The 16,720-nt window shown below is 37.5% G+C and overlaps 1 protein-coding gene across 8 annotated transcripts in view; it reads right to left on the reverse strand.

Moving 5' to 3' along the window:
* Positions 1-16,720, reverse strand: part of st18 (ST18 C2H2C-type zinc finger transcription factor) — a 74,612-nt gene that overhangs the window by 41,918 nt on the left and 15,974 nt on the right. For all 8 annotated transcript variants that reach the window (XM_034182508.1, XM_034182512.1, XM_034182511.1 and 5 more), the window contains exons 3-5: positions 5,688-5,733; positions 4,870-4,900; positions 1,883-2,070 (exon numbers count right to left, since the gene is read on the reverse strand). In XM_034182508.1, coding sequence (XP_034038399.1) covers positions 1,883-2,070; positions 4,870-4,900; positions 5,688-5,733 — 265 coding nt within the window. The remainder of the gene's footprint in view (positions 1-1,882; positions 2,071-4,869; positions 4,901-5,687; positions 5,734-16,720) is intronic.

Here is a 16,720-nt window from a genome sequence, read left to right on the forward strand (position 1 = left end):
GAAACAAGACTTCATTAACACCAATGATTACATTAAGTCACACTCAGTGATTAACAAAGGAAAGCTATCATCTGGATTGACTGAACAAAATCTCTCCCGATCTGGTAAAACCATTCAAACTTATGCTCTGTTAAGGCTCTTTGGGCCGTGAGGGTTTTTACTTTCAGGACTGTAGATCCTCTTAAGTGGCTCGACGTCATCCTGACCGACCCTAAAGTGGGATTCAATAGGCTGAGAAGATAGACAGAGATGGATTGTGGGAATCAGATACAGATACAGGCATTAACAGACGGCTTATTAATGGGTGCAGCACAAAAACTTAATCCACGCCCAAAAGAGTTTTAAAATCTGTGGCACCAATAAAAAATTAAAAAATAGAACGATCTTTGTAAATATACAACATGGCAGGTTAAGCTGGACTTTGACGTGTTGCGTTTGTGGCACTGTGTTACTATCAGCTCCCTGCTGTGAAAAATATTTGAAAAAAGCCGTCGAAAGACAAACACTGTTGAATTACAAACTAAAGCCAGTTACACGTATTTACATTTATGAGGCGAGCAGTGAGGGTTTTGTTTCCCGTCCAGATGGACTCCCAGGCCCGACACAGCCGCACACAGTCAGACACGGCGAGTGCAGCAAAAAAAAAAAAAAAAAAAGGAAAGAGAGGGAAGAAAAAAACTTGGATCCCTCCGGTGGTTTGTGTGTTGGAACAGGTGAACAGTTTGTACTCCAGAATAGACATTACCAGCACTCTGCAGCAGTTGGCTGGAGTTAAGCTCGACCAAAACGAGGGGCTTATTTTTCTCCCTTTTTTGTTAAAATGCAGATATGACTGGCTTCCCGCTGTGAGATTCCCGGTGCCTCCAAACCGCCTTTTACCAATTTTTTTTTGTTTGTTTTTTTGTTTTCCCTGCAAAGAATTAGCCACCTTCCCAAATCTGTCAATAACAGCAAAACATTTTCTGAAAATGTGCATCATTATCGGTGTTTGTTTGACTCGCATCGCACTTTGGGTTTCTGGCTCGCGTTGAAGCTTCGTCATTGGGTTTTTGAATAATAAAAAAGCAAAAAACTATCTACGATGCGCAACCTGGTGATGCACAGTGAATGATTGTAATGTAACATGAACCCAGATAACAAATAAATTCTATTTTGCAGCAAAGCCACACAGTGCAGTACTCTCCTGGTCCATTAAACTACACACGTGTACTATAATGAGCTGTAGACATTATGCCTAATTATGTATTAGACTCTGTTAGAGGGCCTAACAAAAGCTTTTGAAAGGGACAATTACGTTTGTTGCTTAGTTACATCGTTAAAAACATACCAAATCAGTGCCGATTATAGTGGGGGAGAATGCACACGCACACCATCGAGTATTGTTGGCAAAATGCACAAAATTCAATTCATTAAGAAGGAGAAGAACTAAAAAAGCAACAGTTTTGCCTCTGCAGAGGGCAGCAGTAAAAGACATCAGTGAGTCTTCATCAGTGATGTAGTCGACATTCTGCTTGGATCATATATGGAACAACTTGAATTTAAATGACAGTGAGGCGCTGCGCTCCCCCCATTCTATGGATTCGCTGGTTTTGAAACGGCTATTGAGAGAAGGGACAGATGAGTTGTCTGAAATCTGGCCTCATCAAAGAAGGTTAGAGCCACGCCAAAAATATCATGGCAGATCAGCTGTCAAAACTTCAATTTGCGGATGTGAGACACAACGAATGTGGACCAGGCCGTGTAGTCTTTCACTTCCACTGCACAATGACGGCGGCTGCTGGCTGATGGCACAGGGAGGCAAATATGAATGCAACAGATGGGATTTTAAAATTCAGCGTCAATTGTTCATCAAAACAGACAAAACAACAGGACATCTGTTTACCTGCTGGAGTGTCAATGTTCCTCAGCTCTTCTTTGTCCCGCGGTGGTGCCAGGTCCTCGCTCTCCTCTTCACATGCTTCGTTTGGGCTGTAGTGGCGGGGCTTCATCAGCAGGGACTTTCTCTTGTTGACTGGGGCGCCCTGCACCCCTTCCTGAGCGCTCCTCTTCCTCGCCGCACACCCATATGGGCTGGAGGGGAGAGCGGAGCGGGACGGAAAGAGCGCCGGGGTCAACGGAGTCTTTACAGGCTCATTTGAAACATTTAGTTAACAAAATATTGCGGTGGAATTCAACACACACAGAATTTCACACATTATTTAGATGTTATTTTTTTAATAATCCTCTAAATCAGAACTGCAGTGCTGTGCAAATACAACCCTTGGCAAAAATTATGGAATCACCGGCCTCTGAGGATGTTCATTCAGTTGTTTAATTTTGTAGAAAAAAAGCAGATCACAGACATGACACAAAACTAAAGTCATTTCAAATGGCAACTTTCTGGCTTTAAGAAACACTATAAGAAATCAAGAAAAAAAGATTGTGGCAGTCAGTAACGGTTACTTTTTTAGACCAAGCAGAGGAAAAAAAATATGGAATCACTCAATTCTGAGGAAAAAATTATGGAATCACCCTGTAAATTTTCATTCCCAAAACTAACACCTGCATCATATCAGATCTGCTCATTAGTCTGCATCTAAAAAGGAGTGATCACACCTTGGAGAGCTGTTGCACCAAGTGGACTGACATGAATCATGGCTCCAACACGAGAGATGTCAGTTGAAACAAAGGAGAGGATTATCAAACTCTTAAAAGAGAGTAAATCATCATGCAATGTTGAAAAAGATGTTGGTTGTTCACAGTCAGCTGTGTCTAAACTCAGGACCAAATACAAAAAACATGGGAAGGTTGTTAAAGGCAAACATACTGGTAGACCAAGGAAGACATCAAAGCATCAAGACAGAAAACTTAAAGCAATATGTCTCAAAAATCCAAAAATGCACAACAAAACAAATGAGGAACGAATGGGAGGAAACTGGAGTCAACGTCTATGACTGAACTGTAAGAAACCGCCTAAAGGAAATGGGATTTACATACAGAAAAGCTAAACGAAAGCCATCATTAACACCTAAACAGAATAAACAAGGTTACAATGGGCTAAGGAAAAGCAATCGTAGACTGTGGATGACTGGATGAAAGTGATATTCAGTGATGAATCTCAAATCTGCATTGGGCAAGGTGATGATGCTGGAACTTTTGTTTGGTGCCGTTCCAATGAGATTTATAAAGATGATTGCCTGAAGAGAACATCTAAATTTCCACAGTCATTGATGATATGGGGCTGCATGTCAGGTAAAGGCACTGGGGAGATGGCTGTCATTACATCATCACTAAATGCACAAGTTTACGTTGATATTTTGGACAATTGAAAGGATGTTTGGGGATGATGAAATCATTTTTCAAGATGATAATGCATCTTGCCATAGAGCAAAAACTGTGAAAACGTTCCTTGCAAAAGACACATAGGATCAATGTCATGGCATAGGGTCAATGTCAACGAGCAGATCTGATTTGATGCAGGTTTTAGTTTGGGGGATGGAAATTTACAGGGTGATTCCATAATTTATTCCTCAGAATTGAGTGATTCCATATTTTTTTCCTCTGCTTGGTCTAAAAAAGTAACCGTTACTGACTGTCACAATCTTTTTTTTCTTAATTTCTTATAGTGTTTCTTAAAGCCAGAAAGTTGCCATTTGAAATGACTTTAGTTTTGTGTCATGTCTGTGATCTGCTTTTTTCCCACAAAATTAAACAACTGAATGAACATCCTCCGAGGCCGGTGATTCCATAATTTTTGCCAGGGGTTGTATTTTAGGCACGTTTAATGCATTTGAGGCTTTTACAAATAAAAAAATTGCTAAAGATCAAATTGTGGTAAATAAGCAAAATAGGTTTGCACAATTTAAAATACATTGTTTTTTGGTGACCTCCTGCACTTTAAAAGAAAAATCTGATTGTATTTAATCATCTTGTTTGTGAGTGATCACCAGCAGCAACTGTTTTTATCTTGTCACATACTCGACAGCGTAACTCAAAAAGTTTGAGGAAATGATTGTATTAAATGATTTATGTTCAGTTACCCAAAGAAAAGTAATTAATTGTAACTAAGTTAACTAACTCATATCAGTCAGTAAATTGTTGAAAGAAATAAACATCATAGTTGAAAGCATTTTGTAATTAATCATAGCATTATTTTCAACTTATTTGAAATAACTAAAGTGATCAAAATAAAAAAAACACTAATGTACAGCTAGCTTTTTTACGCTACATGTTTGAATCATTTGACTGAAATTAACAAATGGTTTAAAGCGATCAGCTTCCTTAAACCATTTGAGTGAAATTTTCAGGTTTTAAAGTGAGCACGCTCACAGATAAATTAAGTTTGTTTTAAATGAACTTTGCAACTTGATAATCGATTAATTTGTTTGATAAAAAAATTATAGTTGTTTTTCTTGTGTTGTTGACTCACTCTATAAGATAAAAACAACAGCAAAAAAGGAAAAAAATCAGTCAATCACCCCATATTCTTATTAACCTTTTATGTTTTTAAGATCATAAAGATCATCAATTTTTGAGGGCTGGTTGTTTTTTTAATTTTATTATTTTTCATGAAAAATGGCTCCATTTCTTGGTTGTGTAATACAAAGGGATCTTTGCCATACATACATATGTGGACCTGATTAGGAAAACTTTATGTAATTTTATTTATTGAGCTATTAAAAATATATGTCTTCAAAACTGAAACTCCACCCCCCCCCCCCAATTTTTTTTTAAACCCCCCCCCCCTCCCAAATACGGCCCTGTTATGGGTTCATAAAACCTTTGCACAGCACTATATAATGTCAGAAAGAAACAGATTTCTTTTGATGTTAGGCTATAAAAAGTGAAAAGAGTATTTTTTTTATTTTTTTTTTTTCCTACAATTTTTACCTGTGATTCCCGGAGATGCGTTCAGCCAGCGCTGTGAAAATAAAGGCCAAGAAAGGACACATAAATAGTAATAATGTTTACATTTCCACTTCAGTGGCACAGTCTTCATCACGGCTTCAGATCAGTACTTTTGCACTATTGCCCAGGCAATTTTACAATATACAGCAAATATTTGTTCTATAGTTAATATTGAACAAATGTCTTCGGGATGAACCCACATGATCAAAAAGCAATTTACCCATCTTTTTTACCACAGCTTTTCTTTTCTTTTCTTTTTTTTTTACAGTGCCATCAGACCACGAAGAAGTGAGCATTTTGTGCTCAGTGTGTTCCTCGTTCTCCTTGACTCCTTCTTTGACAGCACGATCTAAAAGTGGAAGTCAATTTTCCCACAGGCTTGTTTAAATATCATTCACAATTTCTGCGCTACTCCCATGAAGCACAACCAATAATAATAGCAGTTTTCATGAATTTTCCCACATGTGGTAATGGCTCCGGCACGAGCAGGCAGGCCTCACAGGCCCTGAACACTTGCATAATGACATATCAAGTCTAGAGGTTTTCAATCACACGATATATACACACACTCCTTAACTAATTTGAGCCAGTGTTCCAATTTAATGAAGTTATTCCCCTCTGAATAATGAAATGGCAGTGCAGTGCTCTTCAGACCAGTAAGATAATACATAAAATTGACAGTTATAAAGTTGGACTGTTGAACCGATACCCCGAACTCACAGTGGTAAGTGGAATCTGTGTGCGTTTGCACGCGTGCTTGTGTTTCAGCGCCAGCTCCAAGTGGGAGCTGATGTACTCACCTGTGCTACACATTTTTAGACTTTGCTCCTCGCCATCAGAATCCATCTGTGAATGAAATAGTCAGTCCAAGTGTGATTTTTTCTGCACTGCTTGATAACTTCACATGCATTCACTTTTTTCTTCGTTTTATGCCAATTTTCGAGCTCTGCTACGATGATTTTGCTTTTATTTCTTGGTTTGTTACTGGAATTACTCAAAAGTTTAAAAAACTGATTTCCATTTTTCATAATTATTTTGAAGCTGAGCCACAAAATAAGAAAGTACATATTTTTAAAGCAACAGTATGTAGGATTTAGGTGTTTATTAGCATGAATGCAATGTAGCATTCTTAACCATATGCATTAGGATATAATTACCTACAGCAATGAATCAATGTGTTTTCATGAGCCTAGAATGAGTACTTCATATCTCCATGGGAGTGGGCCACCACATGGAGGCCACCATATTGTAGCACCTTATTGATACAGTAGCCCAAGAGTGACATATTTACTTTGCCTTTTGCATTTTTGCAGTGCAGCCAGAAAGAATCAATGGTTGCTTCCCTATATACGAACAACTGGTTGCTAGTGTAGGTTAACAAGTTTGAGAACCCTCATTTTTGTAAAATGGAGGATCATCCATATTGAGTAACACACAAGAAGGCAGGGGAGCGTGATTCCCCATCGCCAACGAAGCAAAAATACGAAGAAAAACAAAATCGTGATTGTATCTGTCCTCACCACTAGATAACAGTAAATCCTACACACTGTAACTTTAAATGACAGGACAGTCTGGTAACTGAGGATGCAGTGAGCCAAAAATTTGAATGAATGAATGGAATGAGTATATTTATTTTGGCACACAAAAGAAAAAACTCTTTGGCACAAAAAAATTGATTTCTCAGTTAGCCAATGTGACCAAAATGGTGTAGGCAGAAGCAAAAGTGTATATAAACCTACCCCTTTTACCTTAAAAAATATACTCATGACAACAAATACAAAAAAAAAACCACACACACAAAAACTTTAATTTGTCATCATAACAAAATAAATAATAGTGCACAATGCACAATCCAAAAGTAATCGTACAAAATTAATAAACTTAACCTCTTAATCCCTAGAGTCTCCAAATTTGGGGACTTGCCCTGTTTTGGAACATTTGACCACTCATAACCAACCAATGCTGACACCAACATACACTTATTATACATCAAAATGTCAAGCGAAGTCCCCTCTACAAAAGTATCCACTCCAATCACATATCAACTAACCACAGCTGAAACGCCAAGCAAATAAAGACGTAAATTGGAATTCATTTTTTTGGGAAAAAAAAAAACTAATTTACTCCTACCAAGTATTATTTACTTTCAATTTTTTTGCATCCACAACATCCCCTAGGACCTATCTTTTAGCTGATCCAAACTTTTGCATTTTTGACCTTGTACAAGCTGAGAAATAAATCATAATGTATGGGTATGTGATTTTGGTGAAATAGGCTCTAGGACTTAAGGGGTTAATTGTTCATACTGTAAAGAGAAATTATATTGTTTTATGTATTTAAAATTTTATATTTAAAATTTATGTAGGTATTGCTTCAATATCTATGTTATTTGTTGTATCAGAGATCAGTCAGATGCAACAATCCATATGCTGGTGGTGAATTTCCAGCAGCCGCATGCAAGGGAGCTTCAGGGAGGCACACTGAAAGTAAAGCTGAGTAAAGCTGCTGCTGCACTTTTCCTCAATCTGCTTCACTATTAAGTATTTTAGACTAGTAACAGACGTCACTTGTTAAAAGCTGTTCTTTCTTAAAAATAGACCTAAACATTATCAGCAACCTGTTTTCAAATGCAGCATGTATGCATATGGCATAAGCTGACACTCCGATATCGATTAAAGACCTTTGATAAGGTAACCTTAGTGAAATTTAAAGGTGTTATATATGATTTCCTGCCACTAGATGTCACACTAGCAGAGGCATCTCTGGATCAAAATAGGGCTTCCCTCCTCTGCCACTCCTCCCCAACCCTCACTCCTTAAGATAGGAAAGAAGGAACACCAGTTGGAGCCAGTTAAAAAGTCAAAAGGCTATCCATGTGGGAAAAGCCAGATTCTAACTCAGCCACATTCTTGGTTAGAGGACCTTTAGCCTCTGACTACGGCTTCTTGTACAAATTTCTGGAAAATCACTACTGTCAGCCATCCTGAATGGCCAGAACTATGCAGTCAGTACTCCTATCTCTTCATATATGTGGGGAGGAGCACCGATTACATACATTGCAGGTTTCATGTGCACATATGCACACACTGCCAGTGCAGCTTTGCAAACAAGGAAGAGAAAAGCTCAAATTAATACACATTCACAGGGAGTGTTGCTTCATTGTTTGTGCAGGATGCTATGACATCACAAAATCTTCACATAGAAGATAGTATTTGGCTGCTACATTAACCTCTGAAACAAAAAAATATTGAAACTATTGAAATAAATTAAATTTGCTATTGTGGAGAAATGTTGCAGTCAGGCCTAGAACATATGAGTTTCTCTGTGAATTTTCAGACCTTTTGTCTGACTTAGTGCTTAGCTCAGATAAGATAATTATAGTGGGCGATTTTAACATCCACACAGATGCTGAGAATGACAGCCTCAACATTGCATTTAATCTATTATTAGACTCTATTGGCTTTGCTCAAAAAGTAAATGAGTCCACCCACCACTTTAATCATATCTTAGATCTTGTTCTGACTTATGGTATGGAAATTGAAGACTTAACAGTATTCCCTGAAAACTCCCTTCTGTCTGATCATTTCTTAATAACATTTACATTTACTCTGATGGACTACCCAGCAGTGGGGAATAAGTTTCATTACACTAGAAGTCTTTCAGAAAGCGCTGTAACTAGGTTTAAGGATATGATTCCTTCTTTATGTTCTCTAATGCCATATACCAACACAGTGCAGAGTAGCTACCTAAACTCTGTAAGGGAGATAGAGTATCTCGTCAATAGTTTTACATCCTCATTGAAGACAACTTTGGATGCTGTAGCTCCTCTGAAAAAGAGAGCTTTAAATCAGAAGTGCCTGACTCCGTGGTATAACTCACAAACTCGCAGCTTAAAGCAGATAACCCGTAAGTTGGAGAGGAAATGGCGTCTCACTAATTTAGAAGATCTTCACTTAGCCTGGAAAAAGAGTCTGTTGCTCTATAAAAAAGCCCTCCGTAAAGCTAGGACATCTTTCTACTCATCACTAATTGAAGAAAATAAGAACAACCCCAGGTTTCTTTTCAGCACTGTAGCCAGGCTGACAAAGAGTCAGAGCTCTATTGAGCTGAGTATTCCATTAACTTTAACTAGTAATGACTTCATGACTTTCTTTGCTAACAAAATTTTAACTATTAGAGAAAAAATTACTCATAACCATCCCAAAGACGTATCGTTATCTTTGGCTGCTTTCAGTGATGCCGGTATTTGGTTAGACTCTTTCTCTCCGATTGTTCTGTCTGAGTTATTTTCATTAGTTACTTCATCCAAACCATCAACATGTTTATTAGACCCCATTCCTACCAGGCTGCTCAAGGAAGCCCTACCATTATTTAATGCTTTGATCTTAAATATGATCAATCTATCTTTGTTAGTTGGCTATGTACCACAGGCTTTTAAGGTGGCAGTAATTAAACCATTACTTAAAAAGCCATCACTTGACCCAGCTATCTTAGCTAATTATAGGCCAATCTCCAACCTTCCTTTTCTCTCAAAAATTCTTGAAAGGGTAGTTGTAAAACAGCTAACTGATCATCTGCAGAGGAATGGTCTATTTGAAGAGTTTCAGTCAGGTTTTAGAATTCATAGTACAGAAACAGCATTAGTGAAGGTTACAAATGATCTTCTTATGGCCTCGGACAGTGGACTCGTCTCTGTGCTTGTTCTGTTGGACCTCAGTGCTGCTTTTGATACTGTTGACCATAAAATTTTATTACAGAGATTAGAGCATGCCATAGGTATTAAAGGCACTGCGCTGCGGTGGTTTGAATCATATTTGTCTAATAGATTACAATTTGTTCATGTAAATGGGGAATCTTCTTCACAGACTAAAGTTAATTATGGAGTTCCACAAGGTTCTGTGCTAGGACCAATTTTATTCACTTTATACATGCTTCCCTTAGGCAGTATTATTAGACGGTATTGCTTAAATTTTCATTGTTACGCAGATGATACCCAGCTTTATCTATCCATGAAGCCAGAGGACACACACCAATTAGCTAAACTGCAGGATTGTCTTACAGACATAAAGACATGGATGACCTCTAATTTCCTGCTTTTAAACTCAGATAAAACTGAAGTTATTGTACTTGGCCCCACAAATCTTAGAAACATGGTGTCTAACCAGATCCTTACTCTGGATGGCATTACCCTGACCTCTAGTAATACTGTGAGAAATCTTGGAGTCATTTTTGATCAGGATATGTCATTCAAAGCGTATATTAAACAAATATGTAGGACTGCTTTTTTGCATTTACGCAATATCTCTAAAATCAGAAAGGTCTTGTCTCAGAGTGATGCTGAAAAACTAATTCATGCATTTATTTCCTCTAGGCTGGACTATTGTAATTCATTATTATCAGGTTGTCCTAAAAGTTCCCTAAAAAGCCTTCAGTTAATTCAAAATGCTGCAGCTAGAGTACTGACGGGGACTAGAAGGAGAGAGCATATCTCACCCATATTGGCCTCTCTTCATTGGCTTCCTGTTAATTCTAGAATAGAATTTAAAATTCTTCTTCTTACTTATAAGGTTTTGAATAATCAGGTCCCATCTTATCTTAGGGACCTCGTAGTACCATATCACCCCAATAGAGCGCTTCGCTCTCAGACTGCAGGCTTACTTGTAGTTCCTAGGGTTTGTAAGAGTAGAATGGGAGGCAGAGCCTTCAGCTTTCAGGCTCCTCTCCTGTGGAACCAGCTCCCAATTCAGATCAGGGAGACAGACACCCTCTCTACTTTTAAGATTAGGCTTAAAACTTTCCTTTTTGCTAAAGCTTATAGTTAGGGCTGGATCAGGTGACTCTGAACCATCCCTTAGTTATGCTGCTATAGACGTAGACTGCTGGGGGGTTCCCATGATGCACTGTTTCTTTCTCTTTTTGCTCTGTATGCACCACTCTGCATTTAATCATTAGTGATCGATCTCTGCTCCCCTCCACAGCATGTCTTTTTCCTGGTTCTCTCCCTCAGCCCCAACCAGTCCCAGCAGAAGACTGCCCCTCCCTGAGCCTGGTTCTGCTGGAGGTTTCTTCCTGTTAAAAGGGAGTTTTTCCTTCCCACTGTAGCCAAGTGCTTGCTCACAGGGGGTCGTTTTGACCGTTGGGGTTTTACATAATTATTGTATGGCCTTGCCTTACAATATAAAGCGCCTTGGGGCAACTGTTTGTTGTGATTTGGCGCTATATAAAAAAATTGATTGATTGATTGATATGTCATTACTTTAAAGGGCAGATATGGATAAAATGGTGGAGTCAGAAATATATCAATTTTAATATTTTTTTAAATTATTTGTTTGCTTTGAAAAGAGACCTTGAGATAACTTATGTGATGAATTGATGCTGTAGAAGGAGTAAAATTCATTCTCTGTTCCACTTGACCACAAGGCTGTGACTGCTGGTGCAACAGAAATGTACACGATGCAGAGTTTCTCCAGTTACATCCACAAAAATCCTATAAATCCTTCGGTGTTCTCATGGACTCCTTGCTCAGTCACTCACTTTTTCAGAACTGCCTACACCAGGCTTATTCAGCATACGGTACCATTGTACATTTGTATTCTTTAATGATTTACTAAGTCCATGACATACTCAGCAACTTGGGAATGTTTACGAATACATCACACGACTTGTCTAAAAAAAAAAAGTGGCTGCAAAAGTGATGATTAGTATGAATAACAAGTCCATTTACTTTTGGCCTTCAAAAATAGAGGTACAAATGCTTGTAACGCCTAAATGCTTTGACCTTTTTGTTATTTTTGTACAGCGGCAAGGGAATACACTCTGCTGAGTGCCATTCTGGTTTTATGCCCTTTTTCTATTCGGGAAAAGGTTTTTATTGTCCGACTGACAGCTACAATCAATGTGTCGGCAAGAGAAATCACAAAACCCAGCACTATGCAAACACATAGAGTATAATGTTGGGAGGGGGGAAGAAAGTTTGAAAGGGGAGTAAAAATGTAATGACAAAAAATAATGACATCAAAGTACAGGCAGCATATCAGAGTATGTTTTAGACAGAAATAGTTGGTAAAATCCATCCACTCTTTTCTGGCTGTTGCTTGTGGGTCCCAAATAAAACCTATTAAACATAATTATTCTGGGCTGATGGTGGCGTATAGTGGTCACAGGCCAGTGAAATGTGTGAGTCACAGGATATGCTGTTACTTTTCTCTGGTAATGGGAAACATGACTCCTCTCTCTCGTTTGCTGTTGTGATTGAAGGCACTGACCTGTCATACATTTATAATAGGGGAGCAGGTGTGGCAGTGATGGACCTTAATTTCCTTTAATAAACCTTTTATGTGCCACACTCTTAATGCCACGCCGGGCCCTCAGAGGTCCTGCTCATAATAGGTTCATTACTTTTGATTACTACAGCCCATTGAGACAAACAACTCCCAAACACTATAGATTACATTCTGTAAAAATGAATGTAGCTCATTAGTTTGTAACACTTTTTCCATACAGACACTCGCCGACATTTTGGATAAATTCGATGTTCTGAAGGCAAAATGTTGCTGTCACATCCAGCAGTTTGAGATTATAACATGAACATAAATCACAGCTCACATGATGGTATCAGTGGAGCTAAGTATCACAGCTGACGCACACGTGCGCACTCAACACTGTGCTTCATTCTCCTCTTCCCTCATAAACAAATGCTTTAAACAACAGATTTTTTTTAATCACACAGCTTTTATGGATTAATTGTGAACAATAAAGATATCAACTGAATGCAATTGTTTAATTCAAAATGAATTATAAAATTTATTTCAAATTTATTATAAAAGAATAGTTTGCTTACCTATTATATCCTTTATAGATTCATTATTCTGTTCTTGTTTTGAATTTGTTGCTTAAAGTCAGGATTTTAATAATGCCAATTTCCTAAAGCCAATCAACAGTCCAAATAAAAAATATATGGCATCTTTTATGAAATAAAATGCAAAAAAAGAAACTCTTATTTAAAACATTTGGAACCAGAGAATAATAAATCTTGTTGAATAACTTAAGTGATTTTAAAATTAATCACCAACTTCACTAAAATAAAAAAATAAATTATAAAAAAGAAAGGACTCACTGGATGATTTCCTTACTGAATGTTTTTGATAAATGATAAATGTCTAAGCTTTCAGGTTCTTAAATAAAGATAGTTTCTGGGATTTTTAAATGATTTTCTATACTCATTTGTGATAATAAACTAAACATCTTTGGGTTGTGGACAAAACAAGACATCTGCGGAAACACTGAACAATATTTTTCCCAGTTTTTACTCACATTTTATGAACCAAACAACTAATTGATTACAGAAGAAAAAAAATTGATGGATTAATTGATAATTTTAATTGATAATTTTAAAAAATAACTGTTATTTGCATCCCCAACCAAGAATAACTACACACTGTAATTTTTAGCACTTTCTCTGAGTAAATTTGAGGTGTGCTCCATTTTTCAGCCGTCAAACTAATAAAATTGATATCAAAACACACGGATGTGGTTCTGAAGATGTGCCGTAGATTTTTGGCCCTCAATATCCAGTTCTACATTCTACACGAGCTGCTTCCAAAAGGCGCCACTAGTCCCAACAACAATGATGGCAAAGATTTGGACAACCTGTGTGCCGTTTACATAACAAGGACAGTGAAATAAAGCGACAGCAGGGAAGGCCGCAGCAGAAGCTCGTAGTGCGCTGACGGATGCTCCTGGCATAGCGACACTGACAGGCTGTGTGACATCGAGTGTTTACAAAAGCAGAACAAATAGATACATCCCGGGTCAAATGGCAGCTTTTATTTGACATCCTTTCCACCATTGAGCTGACAACATCATAGAAGTTTCCTTTATATTATTATTGTGTGACGAATTTACGTTTTGCATTTCTTTAAACGTAAATATTTTTTTAATACACAGTATTATTGGGTTAGACTGTCCTCAACATTGTTTTCATACAGTAACAGTATAATTTAATTATACCGTTGAAAAAAAACAAGAAGAAAAGCCCAGAAATGCATGAAGTTTCTTTCAAATGTACCTACGGTGCATCTGGAAAGTATTCACAGCACTTCACTTTTTCCAGAATTGGTTATGTTCTTTATTCCAAAATGGATGGAATTCTCTTTTTTTTCAAAATTCTACACACAATACCCCATAATAACAATGTTGAAAAGTTTTTTTTTGTAGATTTTTGCATATTTATTAAAAATAAAAAAACAAAGAAATCACAAGTACTTAAGTATTCATAGCCTTTGCCATGAAGTTCAAAATTGAGCTCAGGTGCATCCTGTTTCCACTGATCATCCTTGAGATGTTTCTACAGCTTAACTGGAGTCCACCTGGGGTAAATTCAGTTGACTGGATATGATTTGGAAAGACACACACCTGTCTCCATATAAAGTCCCACAGTTGACAGTAGAGCTGAAACAACTAATTGAGTTAATCGATTAAAATCGATTATTAAAATTGTTGGCAAACTAATTTAGTCATCGATTAGTTGCTAAATAACTTTGTTTTACCGCAAATGTTTTGTTTCTTCCATATAATCAACCGAGCTTTGCTTCGAATCTTGAACCAATGAAGGAGTGCTTCAAGCTGCTGCTTCATTGGTTTCATTTGTTTTATTTTGCTTTATCTTAATTTTCCCCACTAAAACCCTAAAGAGCATATGTCTGTGAGGAATATTTACCTTTTTTATGTTAAACTGACCTGTTATGGTCTTCTGAAACAGTTGATAGATGTATTTTATGCTAACGCTGATGCTAATGCAATAGCATGTCTATGGCGTTTTCAATGTTAAAGTTAGCATTAAGCTGCTGGCATTTCAACATTAACATTTGTGCATTTGTTTTCTGTATAATAATTAATGACTCAGCGTTTGTTGTCGTAAAAGAGTCAAATGTATTACAAATTATAATATTTTAAAATTTCTTTTATTTATTTATTTATATATTAATAATAATATTATAATATAAATATTAATAATAATAGCAACAATAATAATAGTAATAATAACTAATAATGCTACAATACAATTTTAGAGAAAGAGACATGAGTCACATGTGTCATTGTGAAATGACCACAGTTTACAAGTTATACAGAGAATGTTGCACATATGAGTCAGGCTACAGTTTTTGATTTAGGTTTTATGGTTAACTGGTTATGCTAATTGCTCATTTGCAGCAACAAAAATACTTCTTTTTTTCACCATATATTTTATAACATTTATATGTTTCAGTGTTGTTTTATGGCAACTCAGCACTTTGATAAAGCAATGCCATTTGAAATAATTATTTTTGTTCTTTATTATAAACTGTTTTATTCTTTTTTATTTTTATTTATTCTTTTTTTATTTCAACAGCCAAGGGACATTTGACGATTTGTTGATTTTCAAGTATTTTAAGTTTTCAAATAATATTCTGTTGTTAAATAAAGTGATAGCAGGAGAGAAAAATTGTTTCCCTGGCACATTTTTAAAAAATTTCCAGCTAATCCGATTAATCGTGTCGAAACCCCATCTGATTCATTGATGATCCAAAAAATCGTTTGTTGCAGCCCTAGTTGACAGTGCATGTCAGAGCACAAACCAAGCATGAAGTCAAAGGAACTGTCTGTAGACCTCCAAGACAGGATTGTCTCAATGGACAAATCTGGGGAACAATACAGAAACATTTCTGCTGCTTTGAAGGTCTCAATGAGCACAGTGGCCTCCATCATCCAAAAATGGAAGAGGTTCGGATCCACCAGGACTCTTCCTAGAGCTGGCTGCCTGTCTAAACTGAGCAATCAGGGGAGAAGGGCCTTAGTCAGGGAGGTGACCGAAAACCTGATGGTCAATCGGTCAGAGCTCCAGCATTCCTCAGTGGAGAGAGGAGAACCTTCCAGAAGACAACCATCTGTGCAGCAATCCACCAATCAGCCCTGTATGGTAGAGTGGCCAGACGGAAGCCACTCCTTACTAAAAGGCACATGGCAGTCCACCTGGAGTTTGCCAAAAGACACCTGAAGGACTCTTGGACCATGAGAAACAATATTCTCTGGTCTGATGAGACAAAGATTGAACTCTTTGGCATGAATGGCGTCATGTTTGGAGGAAACCAGGCACCATCCCTACAGTGAAGCATGGTGGTGGTAGCATCATGCTGTGGAGATGTTTTTGAGCAAGAGGAACTGGGAGACTAGTCAGGATGGGGGAAAGATGAATGCAGCAATGTACAGACTCATCCTGGATGAAAACCTGCTCCAGAGTGCTCTTGACCTCAGACTGTTGGTGAGGGTTCATCTTTCAGCAGGACAATGACCCTAAGCACACAGCCAAGATATCGAAGGAGTGGCTTCAGGACAACTCTGTGAATGTCCTTGAGTGGTCCAGCCAGAGCCCAGACCTGAATCCGATTGACCATCTCTGGAGAGATCTGAAAATGGCTGTGCACCAACACTCCCCATCCAACATGGATGGAACTTGAGAGATGCTGCAAACAGAAATGGGCAAAACTGCCCAAAGATAGGTGCACCAAGCTTGTGGCATCATATTCAAGAATACCTGAGGCTGTAATTGCTGCTAAAGGTCCATTAACAAATTATTGAACAAAGGGTGTGAATACTTATGTATACGTGATTTCTTAGTTGTTTCATTTTTAATAAATTTGCAAAAATGTCAAAAAAGTTTTTTCATGTTGTCATTATGGGGTGTTGTGAGAAGAATGTGGATGGGGAAAAAATTAATTTACTCCATTTTGCAATAAGACTGTAAAATAACAAAATGTGGAAAAAATTAATGATTTCCAGATGCACTGTATTTTAT

This window comes from Thalassophryne amazonica, chromosome 12 (assembly GCF_902500255.1).
Source record: "Thalassophryne amazonica chromosome 12, fThaAma1.1, whole genome shotgun sequence".
Taxonomy (NCBI): Eukaryota; Metazoa; Chordata; class Actinopteri; order Batrachoidiformes; family Batrachoididae; genus Thalassophryne; species Thalassophryne amazonica.